Source organism: Aythya fuligula, chromosome Z (assembly GCF_009819795.1).
Source record: "Aythya fuligula isolate bAytFul2 chromosome Z, bAytFul2.pri, whole genome shotgun sequence".
Lineage (NCBI taxonomy): Eukaryota > Metazoa > Chordata > Aves > Anseriformes > Anatidae > Aythya > Aythya fuligula.
In genome coordinates, this window is record NC_045593.1 from 30,336,844 (window position 1) to 30,352,620 (window position 15,777).

General features: G+C 43.5%; 1 protein-coding gene across 1 annotated transcript in view; it reads left to right on the forward strand.

Annotated features, from left to right (window-relative positions):
• The first annotated feature begins 7,409 nt into the window (after nt 1-7,409).
• The window catches only part of RCL1 (RNA terminal phosphate cyclase like 1), a 31,666-nt gene continuing 23,298 nt past the window's right edge, over nt 7,410-15,777 (forward strand). Inside the window, exons 1-3 of the mRNA XM_032205628.1 lie at nt 7,410-7,578; nt 10,662-10,733; nt 11,518-11,693. Coding sequence (XP_032061519.1) covers nt 7,410-7,578; nt 10,662-10,733; nt 11,518-11,693 — 417 coding nt within the window. The remainder of the gene's footprint in view (nt 7,579-10,661; nt 10,734-11,517; nt 11,694-15,777) is intronic.

Here is a 15,777-nt window from a genome sequence, read left to right on the forward strand (position 1 = left end):
AGATGATCCTGAAGGTCTTTTCCAACCTTAATGATTCTATGATTCTTCCTTGCAGATTCTACCACATTTTCATTTCTCTGCCTTCAGATGTCTCACACATAAAGAGGAGGATCAATGCTACCTGGTCATGGTTTCAAAAAAATCTAACCACTAATAATATGTGTTCCCAATCACTTTTTATTCAACTATTTAGAGCATATTAAATTGGATCATCCTGGTCTCGTGACAGCTGATCTGCGATCAGCTCTTCCTACATGGCCACTACTAAGCTGTGAGGATGGCAAGTGTTAACATCCTTCTCTTGACTACATAACAGTTTTTTTTGTAATTCCACGCCCTCTGAGCCCTGCTCCTGCTGTGCATTGTTGTTGTGAACCCAACAATTCAACAGATGTGTGCAGTAGATTAACAGACATTAGTAAGTAGATCCTTTGGAAAAGAAGGGCCCAACACTAAAATGGAGATTAGTGTGAGGAAAAACTCATTTCTAGATACAGTGATGCAAGTGAAGAATTTACTCCCAGCTGTGTTAAGGAAAGAGCCATGATTATGGCAACTCAGCAGGGATCTGATCTTGATGAATTCAAGAAATGACATGGCAAAGCTTTGCAGAGTTTTCAAAAAAGCCAGGAAAGCAGATATGATAGCTTAAGTTAGTACCAAAAAGTAATTTCAAGTCAGATTTGAATGTAAATCCGACCCTTATTTTCTCAAATGCTGAAGATACTTTGTTACATCTGTAAACCTTGATTGCTCTTTTTCTATTTTCAGATCTTGAAATTACTTCTAAATATTTGACATTATAATCTAAATCAAGGAAAGAGATATTCCACCTATTAACAGCTCTCTTACAAAGACTGCCAATGGGAATGTAATGTTTCATGGCTGTTTTCCAAGCTCTATCAGAAACAGTTTCCTTGACATGCCCAGGCACTCTGTGCCTGGTACAGCAAGTACACATCTAGGTTAAGCTTGAATTTTCAAATATTAAGTATTTCTCTATAAGATTTGGCATTCACTTGTTTGCCTCACCAGCCTTTTACAGATTAGAAATGGACCCTAATTCATCTTTCCCAGAATGCAGGAATTCATGAGGTAAAATTCAATTTGGTTCCATGTTTTTTTAAGTGCAAGGCAGGAAATCAAAATTATGATAGAATATTCTTTATCATTAATTTGCTTGACAGCCTGCAATTTGAGTAGCCACTGTATCACTTACATAAAAGCTTCCCACATACACAGAATGAGGAAGCCACTATCTTATCTAGACATTCCCTAAGGCAAGAGATAAACTGTAGGTTTCCTTAACTATTCACTCCCTATCCCTCAGGCAAAATAAAGTAATGATTTCCAAACAGGGAACTCTTCAACTTTTAAAATGTCTTCAAAATAGTTGTTGAGAAGATACAGGAAGAAAACAAAGGACTTTGGGACTAAATTTTTTCAGGGTTAACAGCTACATTTCAACTGTAGCCAGTGAAAACAGAAAGCAAATGTGCCTGATGAGATCAGGTGCCCTAGTCAAATAGGTTATGAGAAAAGTGGTTGCTCTGACCTATGCCAAATGTGGTACTCACCTGATCAGCTGACAAATTCATCTTGTAGTAAAAAAAATCAAAAAAAAATTTGTAAAAGAATGTGAAAAATAAGAATCAGAACAAACAAAAGAGAAGGATGGGAGCAGCAAGCTGGCTAAAGGATAGGAACATTGTCTTCAGCATCAGCATTTGACTATCTAGATACTTTAACTGTATCCTCAGCAAAAGACAAGGCAAGAGGAAGTGAGAACAGGAGAAACAGACTGGTAGGAGTTACCTTTAGGACATGGCTTCAGTATGAAAAGATCAGCCTGAACACTAGGTTAACTTGTTTGTAATCCTTCTCTACTTCAGAGTAGGTCAGTTTCATGACTGAGTTTGTAAAGTGGTTCAAGAAATACCTGTGATGGGAAGATGGGGAGGATGAGGCACCAGGGCCTCTTCTGACTAGCAACACCATCCAACACTTCATGTTATGAAACACAGTCTGAAGTTATGTCTACACAGGAAAATCACAAAGCACACTGAACTTCACAGAAGGTACTTGCAGGCAAGCATAAAGCATTTATGTCAATTGCTTTAATCCCAGTTCTTCGGGTGTTGTTCACAGCAGTTTATACCACTAAATCCCACCCTGCTTCCTAACCACATCAATGCATCTTTATCCCCCTTATGGAACCACCAGGTCATGGAAAGCTTGTCCAAGAACCTGATTCCAATGAAAACTAACTCACCAAGAAAAAAGGGCAGTCTTCATCCACCACAGCTCCCTGAACTGTGCTGCTGATACAGCAAACATAAGGAAGGCTATGTGGCAGCCATTCTTAAATCAGATGAAGAACATTATTCTATGACAACTGTAACTCATGTGAAAGACTTAGTTCAGTAAGTATCCCAGATACCAGGAGTAACTTGTCCACAGTAAGCCCTGCCTAAATATACTAGAGCTGCACCAAACATTACTGTTTAGACACAGGTATACAAGTAGCTTAAAAAGTGGCAAAGGCTTTCTCCACTGAGAAGCGTGTGATGTGTACTAGTACCTGTCCTCCTACAGTGGGTAGCCAAACTGTAGGACAGGCATTCTGGATACACAGCATTAAATTTTTCATGTGTAATTGAGCTTCACAGGCAGGTCAGCAGTGGTATGTTCACCTGTGCAGATTTACTGGCCATTTCTAACACTTCCAGATGGCCTGGGCTCTCAAATTTCTGGATATTGGTAATCACCACCCAAATCAAAAAGCAAAATGTGCTGCCAAAGTTGGTAGCACTGACAAGGCTGTGTTCCTTTCTGTTGAGCAATCCTGCTTTGGAGCCCAGAAGGCAGTCTACATAACTGAAGCTCTCTCTTTACAGGCTAAGGCTGTTTCCCCAGCTGGCTGGACCTCCAGTTCTCACCATCATATCAGTTCCGGCTCCCTAAACACAGACCGCAATAACAACTTTCTTGGCAGAGAAAGTCAGAGCCAGTGATAACTCACAGCACTTTGTATCCCACACCATTCCTGAGGTTTCTAGTAAAAGTGATACAGAATTGTTAAGATAAACTCGGGTACCTGTAGAGAGAAGAGGACTTTATTTCATTTCAAAGTACTTTACATCTTTTCAAATACAGTCTTTCAGAACAGTTATGACCTTCTTTGCTGTAATGCCTTGGTTAGAATTAGACTGCTCTGTGATGCAGGGACTTGAAGAAAAACAAGCTACAATTACAGGAGGAATTCTAGCTGGTATGACTTATTCACCCTAGAAGTATAACACAGTCAGTAAAAACAAGTCTGAATGAGATGCTGCTGAAGGCTTACCTATTAACTTGCAAAACATACACATAGACAGACCCCAAGTCCTTTAAATAACACCTTATTATTTCAATCTGCAACAACTCACAGAATATAAGGAATAATTAGTGACTGTCAACTACATGAAAAGCATGCTTCTGACTCCTATGCCCTTGAAACTCAGAATTTAGTAAGAGTGGTATTTTTCCAAGAACTTTCAAAACTATACAATTTAGCCCTTTTAGAAGAAATATTTTCATAAGCTTATTATAGGGCTGAAGAAAATCAAAACAATTTAGTACTTCAGGCTGGGATTTACAAAGATCCTCCAGGATCATCCACTTACAGTTTGGGGAAATTGGCTTACACTTTACACTTAAATCTCAGGTAGATGACTTAACCTTGAGTATATCCAAGTTCAAGACAAACTGTGGCCCATTCTCCTTTCTAAGAGTAAGTGTTTTCATAAACCATGAATTGTCTGCTGACTGAAATTTCCTTCCTTTTTACTTCCCTGGAGTTTACTATTGTAAGTACCTGAGGCCACATTACTCAGGTGTTCCTCTAAAGACCAAACAGCAATTGTCACTATATACATGTATATGCAGATGCACATAACCATAGCTTATACAATTTGCACCATTATACAACTATTTTTGTACAAAATCTCAAAAACTGTAGTAACAGTATTCCTCCCTTACAACATGATAATTTTAAACACTTCAACAAAAATTCCTACATACAGCTCTCCCCAAAGTCTCAAATGTTTATTTAATATGCTTTACAACTAGCATAATTTACTACTTATTTGAAAAACAACTTTCCAAACAGTTGAACAACTGATTTAAACTTTAGATTACACACCAATCAAATCAAAATGAACTGGACTTGAAGAGTACCTACAGGGTATAATATATACTGCCTTATATTCTTGCCTTTCAAATCTACACCAAGATTAAAGTACTGTGTTAGGTACTTGTTTTCTGAACTGTCAACCCTCTCACTGTTAACCTCTCTTAACAGAGTTTGTTTGATATAATGACGGGCTTTTCCTTTCTGTTACAATTCCTTTCAAAGAAGCTGTAATTTGTTTTTGGAAGGTGATAGCTATCAAAAAGAATAAACAGTTTCTGTACAACAATCCAAGTTACAGTCATTCTTCACTCCTTATAGAGACGATTCTTGAAGAGCGGGAGAAGATACTATAGATAGTGAAACCATCAGCACTTTAAGGGACATCAAGGAAAAAGAAAACTCTGAGAAGCATGATTATTGTAGAAAAATAGGCCATCATCTAGACAGTACAGGTTTACTTGAAACAGATTTCATCTTTATAAATAAGAATAGCAGTTGATTGTAAACTCCTCAGATCTCTTGACCTGGATAGCAATATTTGAAGAGGATTTAAAAATAAAAAAATAAAAAATAAAAATGATGTTAAAGTACTGCATTTTGTGTTGATACAAAAATGGATTCCACTTTGAGCTTACAGAAAGATGAGAACTTTTATTACTACAAGCAATTGACTTTTTCCAATAGCCTCTTCAAAATGACAAATGCATCTCAGGTTTCTGTTTATTTGTTTTTAACTAGCACTTCAGCTTTGAACAACATGCTTTAGCCAGAGGTTTTAAGACCTGAATGACTGCATTTTCAACATAGGAAGACTGGAGAACCCCTCCTGTGAGGAAAGGCTGAGAGAGCTGGGACTCTTCAGGTCAGCTCAGAGAAGGGGGGATCAGGGCTTGGGGATGCTCAGGGGGATCTCAACAATTTCTTCAATTACCTGAATGGAGGGTGCAAATAGGACAGAGCCAGGCTCTTCTCAGTGGTGTGCAGTACCGGGACAAGAGGCAGTGGGCACAAACCAGAATTCAAGAGGCTCCATCTGAACATCACAAAACACTTCTTTACTGTGTGGGTGATGGAGCACTGGCACAGGTTGCCCAGAGAGGTTGTTGAGTCTCTGTCCTTGGAGACATTCAAAAACCATCTGGACACAGTCCTGCGCAACCGGCTCTAGGTATCCCTACTTGAGCAGAGGGGTTGGACCAGATGACCTCCAGAGGTCTCTTCCAACATCAATATGAGATGTGTGACTCTGTGAAAGCATACAAAAATAAATGCAGATGTATAAAAAACGTTTGCAGGCTTAAAAGTAGAAAAAGGCATATATCTGAATGTTAAAATATCAAAGACAGAAATTTAAAATTATCACAGCATGTTCATTCAGGAACAAGCCTATGATTTGGGATGCATGCTCACTGCAAGATTCAGTAATAATCCAAGTTTAACCATATAAAATTGTTCATTTCACAGCTGAAATTCTGCAGACAAGTAACTGCAATGCAATTTCCATACTGCTCTGTGTTAATCCTGGTAAAGTAGCTAGACACCACACATTTGCTCACTTCCTCTCTGCACAGTGAGATGGAGAAAAGAACTGGAAAGGTAAATGTGAGAAAAACTGTGGATAAAGACAGTTTGATAGATAAAGCAAAAGCTGTGCATGCAAGCAAAGCAAAATAAAAGTCATTTACTATTTCCCATCAGCAGATGTTCATCCGTGTAAATAGTCTTCATCACATGTAATGGTTACTTGGGAAGAGCAACACCACAACTCCAAACATCCCTTCTTTCTCCTCACAATTTTTATTGCTGAGCACGATGTCATATGGCATGAAATAACCCTTTGGTCAGTTGGAGTCAGCTGTCCTGGCTCTCCCCTCCCAACTTCTTGCAGACACCCAGCCTCTTTGCTGATGGAGGAGGAGAAGCAAGAGAGAAGACCTTGACTTTGTGCAAGGACTGCACAAAAGAAAATCAGAAGCAGAATTGCTTTCTAGGGTCTGCATTTCTCACTTCTGGTGCTGAGGACAATTGTTGGGATCCTACGTGCACCAACAGGTGTTAATCACTCTCAGCATCTTCACCAGTAGTCTCTGCCTACCGGCCTGGGAGCTCCAGTTAAGCTCAAGTCTGAGCTTTAGTTCCTTGCCTAAAGTACATTGTCGATTTAACTACCTCCAGTCCCATATCCTGGCACGACACCAGTCCTGTCCTATCTCCTCAAAGTTATGGTGCAGCTTTATCACTAGCCCATCCTCTTTGTAACTGGATCTGCTAGATGGATCCTGTCAGTGGACCCAGTGCCCCGTGCTGCCCCGTGCCACCCACCGTGCTCAATGCTGCACCACGGTGCCCTGTTCAGTGAGGGCAGGGCGCAGGCTGTGCAGTGATCACCCACAGCTCCTGGTGCATCCCTACTTGCAGAGCTGCTTTCTGGCAGCAACCTGACCTCATCCACAGCAACACATAAGCTGCATTTACTCAGGAGCGAGATCTGACATGAGTTCGTGCACGGGAGGGAGACACAGAACACATCTTTGGAAAATACCGTCTTGTGGGTCCTTTCCAGCTGGGGGTATTCTGTCAGATCACTCTTGCTCTTTTTTACTTAACACGAGGAGCTTTTTTCCCTGCACACATAAATGTAGCCCAGCAATTAACTCTGTCACCCTTGCATTCTCCTCTTAAAACACGGATTTTTAAAACCCTCACTACAGCTGAGTAAAGCTTTACTCGGACTCCTGTTTCAGGACAGCTGCTCTCTACCCCTGTAGTTAAGGGAATGGCACGAACAGAAGATTGGAAATCAGACCCTGCTCTTCGATGAGTTTTCCTTAGGACAGCCAGTGACAAATTACCGGGGGTAAATAAATAGATAAATAAAGTCTGCCAGAATGTGTTCCCAGCAACTAACCCTCCCTCATCTAGGGAGAGCGCCCCGGGTACACCGCATTTCACCGGGGACCTGATGCACCCCCCACAGGGGCCGGTCGATCCGAACCCCAATTACTCGACGCAGCGACCCCCAATTAATTAAGGCAGCAGCGGGGCGGGGCAGGGGGCTGAGGGGGTTTCGCCCCGCCCCAAAAGCCGCCCCCTGGCCGCCACCGCCCCGCGGCCGCCCCGCCCCTCGCCCTTTGACTCCCCGCTGTCCCCGCGCTTCCTGTTCCCAACCACGTGGGCGCGCCGGGCTCCGCGGGCACCCGCACCCGCACCGGCACCGGCACCGGCTGGGCTCGGCATGGCGGGCGGCTCCTCCTCCTCCTTCTCCTCCTCCTCCTCCTCCTCGCAGTGCCTCAGCTACGCGGGCTGCAACTTCCTGCGGCAGCGCCTGGTGCTCGCCACGCTCAGCGGGCGGCCGCTGAAGATCCGCAAGATCCGCGCCCGGGAGGAGGACCCCGGGCTCCGCGGTGAGCCCCGGGACAGGGCGCGGGGGGATTGGGGGACGGGGGGGGTGGTCCCGGCTTCTCCCGGAGCGCCCCGGGGGGGTGAAAGCCGGGGGTGCCCGGGACACGTCGGGGGGTGCCGAGGGTGGGGGTGAGGCTGCGTGGCCGCAGGGTGCTGGGCTTCGGGGGGTGTGCCCGAGGGCGGCGGGGACAGGGAAGGGCAGGGAAAGGGATGGGAAGGGCAGGGCAGGCGCTTGGCTGCAGCCACGTGCATCCCTCCGAGGGAAGCCTTGCTCGGGGACCTGCGCTCCGACCCCCGTCGCCCCCACGCTGGATGCCCCGGGCGGTGCCGTGGGCAGCGAGGTAGAGGCACTGCCGAGGTGTGTGTTGGTGTAAGAAGCTGCGTGTGGGCTTTGCTCGCCGGTTTGTGTGAGTGCTGAGAGCGTGTGGAGCTGTGTCTATGGGTGGAGGGGGCCAGCCAGACGGCGGGTGCAGTGCTTGCACTGAGCGGGGCATCACCAACAGGTAACACCCGATGCAAGCTCGCAGGGTGGCAGCAGCAGGAGGGCTGGCTGTCGCCTCTCGGTCCATTTTGGGGTAAGGTGGGAGGTTCAGAACAGGTGAGAGCGGCACTGATGCAGCTCTGCCTCCTGAGCAGGCTTCCGTTCACACCTAAAGTCCCCTAAAGCTGTCAAAATGTTCATATGTACTTGACTTAATGTATACTAAGAGTCAAAGTATTTATTACTACCACAAAAAGTTTGGTGCTGAAGTTTGTGGCTTTTGCCAAATTTGTAGGAGGTGCTTTTCCAAGCATGGACTGAATCATGTAAGGTATGGCCATAACAGAAAAAGAACAGCAAACCCTAATCTATATTGGTAATTTAACATGTGCTTCTCTCAGCTTTTCATGACCAGAGTATTTGTGGTGAAAGCTTTTCCATGAGTTTGCATTCCAAGAGGGAAACATGTTCACAAGGATGGGTTTTTGCACTGGAAAAGGTCGCACTGCTGCCATACAAACTTTGTGTTTAGAAATTATCACAACAGAAAGCAGAACGAGTGTTGTGTGACTGGTGCATCAACAGTATTAGGCAAATATTAACAAGCTGTAATGTCTGCAAGTTGCTCTTTTGTTTAAATGTTCATTGCATCCTAAAAGCTTATATGGAAAGAAAAATCAGAGTATTGTCTAAGAAGTGAGATAGAACTTCCTTAGTGATAGAACTAAAACTTTCTGACCGTTACGCAGGTGCATTTGGTCTTAAAACTAACTGATTTTTGAACTCTGCATAAATTTGTTGTCTTTTGTGCCAAGTCTATACCAACCTGGGATCCCTAAGAATCAGAGTATTGCTGTTTTTTTTTTTTTTTTTTTTTTATATATGTGCTTCTTCTTTCCCACATCTGTGAGCAGGATTCCACACTGTTGTGGTTCCGCTCGAGCGGGCAGCCGAGCTCCACCACGGCTGCTGTCTCACTCCCCCACCTCAAAGAGGAATGGGGAGAAAATACGATGAAAAGGGCTCAAAGTTTGAGATAAGGACAAGCAGATCACGCAATAATTATTGTAACGGGCAAAACAGACTCGGCATAGGGAGATAGTAAGATTTATTGCTTATTACTAACAAGCTAGAGAAGTGAGAAACAAAGGAAAGAAACCAAAAGCACCTTCCCCCCCCCTCGCCCCATCTACCCTCTTCTACCTCCTCCCCCCGAGCAGTGCAGGGGAACGGGGGAATGGGGGTTATGGTCAGTCTACAGCACTTCTTCTCTGCCGCTCCTTCTCGGTCACTCTTGTCCCCTGTGCTGTGGGGTCCCACCCACGGGATGCAGTCCTTGATGAACTGATCCAGCGTGGGCTTCCCACAGGCAGCAGCTCTTCCAGAACTGCTCCAGAGATGGGTCCATACCATGGGGTCTATCTCTCAGGAGAAAACTGCTCCAACCTGGCTCCCCCACAGGCAGCAGCTCCTGCCAGGTCACCTGCTCCTGCGTGGGCTCCTCTCCACAGGCTGCAGCGTGGAACCCTGCTCCACCGTGGTACTCCATGGGCTGCAGGGGGACATCCTGCTTCACCATGGTCCTCACCACAGGCCGCAGGGGACTTCTGCTCCGGTGCCTGGAGCACCTCTCCCCCTCCTTCTGCACTGACCTTGGCGCCTGCAAGGCACCTCACTCCTCTCACTCTCCCGGCTGCTGTATCGCACAGCATTTTTTTTTTTCCCTGTCTTAAATATGCTCTCACAGAGGCACAAAACAACATTGTTTATTGGCTCAGCTCTGGAAAACAATGGAGCCCTTACCAAACATGGGGCAGCTTCTAGATCCTTCTCACAGAAACCACCCCTACGGCCCCCTGCTACCAAAACCTTGCCACATAAACCCACGACACACACAAACAGGAGAAACCGTGTCATTAGCAGAGTAAGCTCCACTAGGGCACATGTTAAGACAAAGAGATGTGATGGGAAGACTTGCGTTTCTCTAGTCTTACTTATGTTGTTGATAATTTTGGAAATAAAAAACTCTGAGATCTGCAGATAGCCAATGGCGACTGCATTTGTGGAACAGCTGTGTGGCTGTAGCACTTCACAAATGAGCAACAGCTTTGTTAAGACTTTGCAGAGGGTAATGGGAAGTTGTGATTAGCTGGTGGTACTTAACTACGCAGGGTCCTGTTGGCTAGGACTTGTGCATGTATGCAAAACTGACTTTTTAGTGAGCAAAATGTGAATTGTCAAAGGCTTTATCCTGGGCTTGAGTGATCCTTTAGACCACTGTGATCAGACATACCAACTTCTGTCACTTGCTCTCCCCTTGCTGTGTGCAGGGGAGAGCTATGTGGATAATCCAGTAGTCACGTCTAAGTGCATCTGAGTTGATTTGAGACATCTGTAAGCGTTAAGAGTCAAATTAATGCCTCTGTTCTCATTTGAACTGCCTTTTCTGATGTGGTAAAATTAAACTACAAGTTGAAGAGTAAGAGTAGCCTTACCCCCTTCAAGGGGGAGTCATTACAGGGAAAATGTGTGTTGACCTTTCTTAATGTTTTCAGGAGTAAATTTTAAGTAACTTTAAAATACTTTCTTTGTTCTTCTCCTCAGACTTTGAAGCAAGTTTTATTCGCCTCATTGACAAAGTGACCAATGGCTCTAGGATTGAGATAAACCAAACAGGTGAGACCTTTTTTTCTCTTCTTCCTCTGTTCGAGTCTTCCAGGCTTTATCACTTGCTTCACTGAATTAAAAGCTACAGCTTGGCAGATAAGTGTTTAGATAGCATTGACTGAGTAGATTAGTAATAACCAAGGAGAGAAGCTTTATACTAATAGGTTGCACACAAGAAGATCAGTGCTCCACCACAGTGCAGTGCAATAAGGAAACTGTATTGCTCAAGTTGAAGGCTGATATTTGTTTGGTATGCAGGATCTCCTAGTGGTAGAAGGTCTCTGAACCAGGGTGGGGTTTCGTGCAAGGCAAAGTTCTTACTTGCCCAGCCATGCTCAGAGAGGAGTTGGTTTGAGTGAGAAGTATCCTATGTAGAAATCTCAGCTGGTTCTCGTCTTCTCTGTGTTGCAGGGGATTTTAAGGTTTGCTGGTCAGTAAAGCAGATGGCATACCTCTAGATATGCTGAGACAGCAATGTCTCAAGTCTGTTGAAGATTTAGTTTCTGTGGAGGATGCTAGTTGCTTGTTTCAGCATTTTGGCTGTTGTTGAGAGGTTCTTGATACGGGGGGAGGAAGGGAAAGGAGGAGAAATGATGTGCAAGATAAATGGACAGTCATCTGCCTCGACCAGTTTATTAAACATTGATGCAGAAGCGGTGTGGTGGAAGTGCTGCCCATCTTTTATAAAGTCTGCTGTCCCCAGTGTGCTGGTTCACATTGTCGCAAAGTGCTGCAGTAATGGGTAGTGTGCTGACAGGGCTCTAATTTGATTCCCCTTTGGCCTTCTCCCCAGGTACTACCTTGTATTATCAGCCTGGTCTTCTGTACGGAGGTTCATTGGAACATGACTGCAGCCCCAGTCGCAGTATTGGCTACTACCTGGAAAGTTTGCTCTGTTTGGCACCTTTCATGAAACATCCATTGAAGATTGTCCTGAGGGGAGTAACAAATGATCAAGTAGATCCTTCAGTAAGTAATAAAATTTAAGTACCAGAGAAACATTTTTTTTTTTTTCTTCTAAATGAAGTTTAGGAAGAAATCTCTAAAATAAATGTACGCTGTGTTTCTGTCATCTTTCACATCAAGAAGTACTTGGTATTACTGCATCTGTCAGCAAGCTTTCTGAATCAAACATCTACTGAACTGTTCCCTTTGATCTTTCCAAATTGCATTTGGTAATCTACCTTTGGAGTTTTGCTTCTGTACTGCTGTTATCTCATCTGGAAACCGTAAGTGTGATGTGAGGACCTTCCACTGGTTTACTTCTCCCGCTCTCTTAGGAGTTAGATGGGTTATTTCTCCCACCCACTCACTTTACTGTAAGAAGAAAAAGAAATTGTCCATGAAATTTGAGTGTGACAGAGAAGGAATCTTCTTCTCCTGATAGATGCTGGATAAAGTTGTAATTATGCTGCTGTGAAGCCTTCTTTCTGTTAAATTCAAGTGGCAAGAACAAATGAAAGTAGCAAAAATACTGTATGTAATTGATTTTTCAGAAAGAAGCTAAATGGCATAAGTAGATCAAATAACTATGGGGTGTTTTGCCTTGATTCCTGTTACTGATGATTTACAGTCCTTTGTTTAAATAGTCTTGTTACAAAAATTATCTATGGGGATCATGGGATTAAAACACTGAGGTAATGGTTATGGGTTATGTTGGTTGATTTTTTGTAACAGCTTTTAGAGAACAGCACACTTTTTTTTTTTTTTTACCTTTCAAATGCCAGCTAGAGCCTATTTTCCTCTGAGTAGATGAGGGGAACACTGTAATCAGAAAACTTAACAGTATTTGTAATCATTTTAAACTGTTTAAATATAATTGCAGATATTAGACAAGCCTCTGAGTCCTGCTATTATTTAGGGCTTTTCAACTGCATTTATCTTGTCACTTTAAAAACTGTGTTCTCTCACCTGTGGCTCTATGAAACACCCACATGAGCCAAAGGATAATTGAAGTGCTGTTTAAAAAATAAATCAAAAACAAAATAAAAGGGGAGCACGCTCTCTAATCTTTCAGCCACCATTGTTAAAAATGTCATAGAAATGGTAAGCAGTAAGAATCAAAGAAGTCTTTTTTGGCTGACTGCATCTTTTTCACCACAAGGGAGACTTTTTTTTTTCCTTGAAGAATTTAGAGAGGTATACCAGTCCAATCTGAATGTTGTTTTCAAGTATGTTTGGACACTTACCTAAGCAGCTGAATCTTGATGTGGGAATTTAACTCTTCAGGCACCAGACACGTGGGCCAACAGAGATTAGCTGATCTTAATTGAAAAAGGTGTGAGAATCAGAGCCAGTTTGTGCTTGAAGGGGGCATGCACCTGCTAAAGCTCAGACACGGAGTGGTGTTGCCATACAGCAGTTGAATTGCAGTACCTCAAAGTGTGTCTGCTGTTCAGCCTGCAGCAGGTGTAAGTAAAATGCAGGGTTGCGTGCTAATGCCCTGCATCTTATGCTCATTGTGCTGTAGAAGCATAGCTGTGGTTATTGGGGCTCAGCTAATGTAAGCAGAAGATGGCTAGCAGCTGGGTGAATTTTTTTTATGCATGCCCCAAAAGAGGTGCTCAGATTTGTCTATCCATCTACACACTTTGAATATCCAAGGGGGAAGAAAGAAAGGAAAGCCACTGTAAATACTTGTGGGTAGTTTAAAATATTCAGGGAGTTTTGCCTGGCACTCTTCACGTAAAAACCTCTCCATCTCAAGTTAGTAGCTACAATAAGCAAAGTACCTGCTTATATGTGTTGCAAGTCATTTTTTGTTTGTTTTTTTTTTTTTTTCTCTAAGTTTAGCTTAGTTTATAAGAAGCATATAATATTTTTAAACACTTACCTTTATTTTGGGGCCAGGTGAACTCTGCAGGAGATATCCTTGCATGAGTGGAAGCACCCCTAAGCTAAGTATCAGGAACACAGAGGCAGCCATAGAAGTGGAATGTCTCCCTCATGGCAGCAGTGAGCAAGTAGGCTGACCCAGTGGGCATTCTGAAACCTGTCAGCACTGAGCTTGCAGCTTTTACATCTGCAAAGACAGCCTCAAATGTCTGCTGGATACAATTGCTGTGCTGTGAGCTTGAGCTTGCTTTTTGCCAGGCACCCTCTGGTTGGGAGGACAGACAGGGATCACAGTAGATCTCCTGCTGCAGGGAGCAGAAGTGGACCAGGCAAGAGTGGCTGTTTCTAAAGGATGGCTAGTGGAAAGAAAACCTTCAGCTGAGTTCAGTGAGGCATGGGTCAGGCAGAGTTCCTGGGGTATAAATTGACTATGTGTTTGTTTACATACACTAATAGCCCACCCGTGGGTTGCAATGAAAAGCTCTTTCACAGCTGGCACCATTAGGGATAACTGTACAAGCAGTAATTGGAGGGATACTGTGGCCTCTGAAATGCAGGGGAACGTGCACTTGTGCCAGTTTGGACTGTAGTGATGATATTGTGTTTGTGTTCTGCATCCTAAATGAGAGGAAAATAAAATAATGCTTTGCTTGTGTTTGTCAGGAAGAGGTCTCCACGTGGATTCAGAACACTAGCCTGAACCATTGATTGGAAGCCTCTGTTTGCATTATGCGTTATGTCTTTCTGTGCAACCACTAGTGAGAGCTGACCCTGAATAGCTTGTGGGACCAGTCGTGCATGGGACTGGCATGCAGAGGTGTCATAGTTTATAATTTCTCTTTACAAAGACATTTTCCCCTGCAATAGCATCTATTAAGTGCCTTTTTGAAGTGAATGGAGGTGCCGTGCAACTCATCACTGTCTTAGTTTCCTTTCTTTCTCTACATGTTTTATTAGGACAGATAATATAATGCTGTGATAACCTAGTTTTAGAATAACTGTTCTTAATGTTTGGGCCTGCAAGTGCTGAAGCATTTTACAGCTATGCCTTGGGATTTTCAGTCAAAGTTATTTTCATGATGGCATGAGACTAGCATATGAAGGTTTGGCTTGGGAGCAATAAATTTCAGTGTTAATCAAAATTCAGCGGTCGTCTCAAATTCCAGAAAAAAAAAAGTTTTTCCAACAGACTTCAGTGTTCTCTTTTTTTAAGTTGCTGAACTCTGCTGCACGCATTAAGTCTAGGTCCCTATAACCAAATGCAGTGCTGTATGGTAGGGATAAATGCTGTTCTGTGCAGTGTTAATGGCTATGTAGACCAGCTATTGGCTACCTAGGAAAGGGACAAACATGTGCTGTTGGGTCTCTTTTCTGTGGTGGTGGTTGTTGTTTTTTCAGCTTTGCACTAGTTAAGGGATTCTGCAAACCAGTAATTTATTTTTTTTGCTGTTACGAGGACTTCTTTTAATCACTGTTGACTTTCTTAAAGGGTTGTATTTACACCAACAAGCAATGGGACTTGCAACTTGCAGCTTTCTGGCATTTGTGGTGCGGTATGCCCTCAGTTGTTTGAAGACTTTGCTATGGTAGAGTTAATGATGTGTTGCCTGCTATGAATATGGAGTAACTTCCCTCCAAGGTGAACTGAGAAATGGTTTTATGGTTGAGTGATAGGCATGAGTCTAGAAAATAAGGGGTTTTGGTCTCAGTTCTGCTACTGTCTTCACTTCCAATGAAGTACTTAACGTCTTCTGCATGAACTTGGACACATCTGTTGATCAGAACAGCCTTTTCCACTGCTTCAAATACTGCCAGTTACCTTTTCTGCTGAGGCTGCAAATTTGGAACAGAGACAGTCTCTTACTGTGTATCTATCTGGTACCTGGTAAGTATCATGCCTGGAACTTGTCTGAGGACTGAAAACTACAGCAAGTCTTGAAACTCTTGGAAACAGACAAACCAGGCTCAAAATTGATCCAGCTTCCTAATGTTGCCGTAATAGGCCTTCTACAGAGGTAGAATTAAGTCCCTAGGATCACAAAAGTGGATATGGAGGAGGGGAAGGGGTTTCCTATCCCACGTGGTGAAGCTTTTACTTTTTCACTGGCATGTGCTTTTTCAGAACAAACAAAAAAAGGGGGGATAAATAGTGTGTAATGTTAGGCAAACCAGACAAGCACATTGAAATTTCAGCAGTTCTGACAGTGGTATTCCTGTG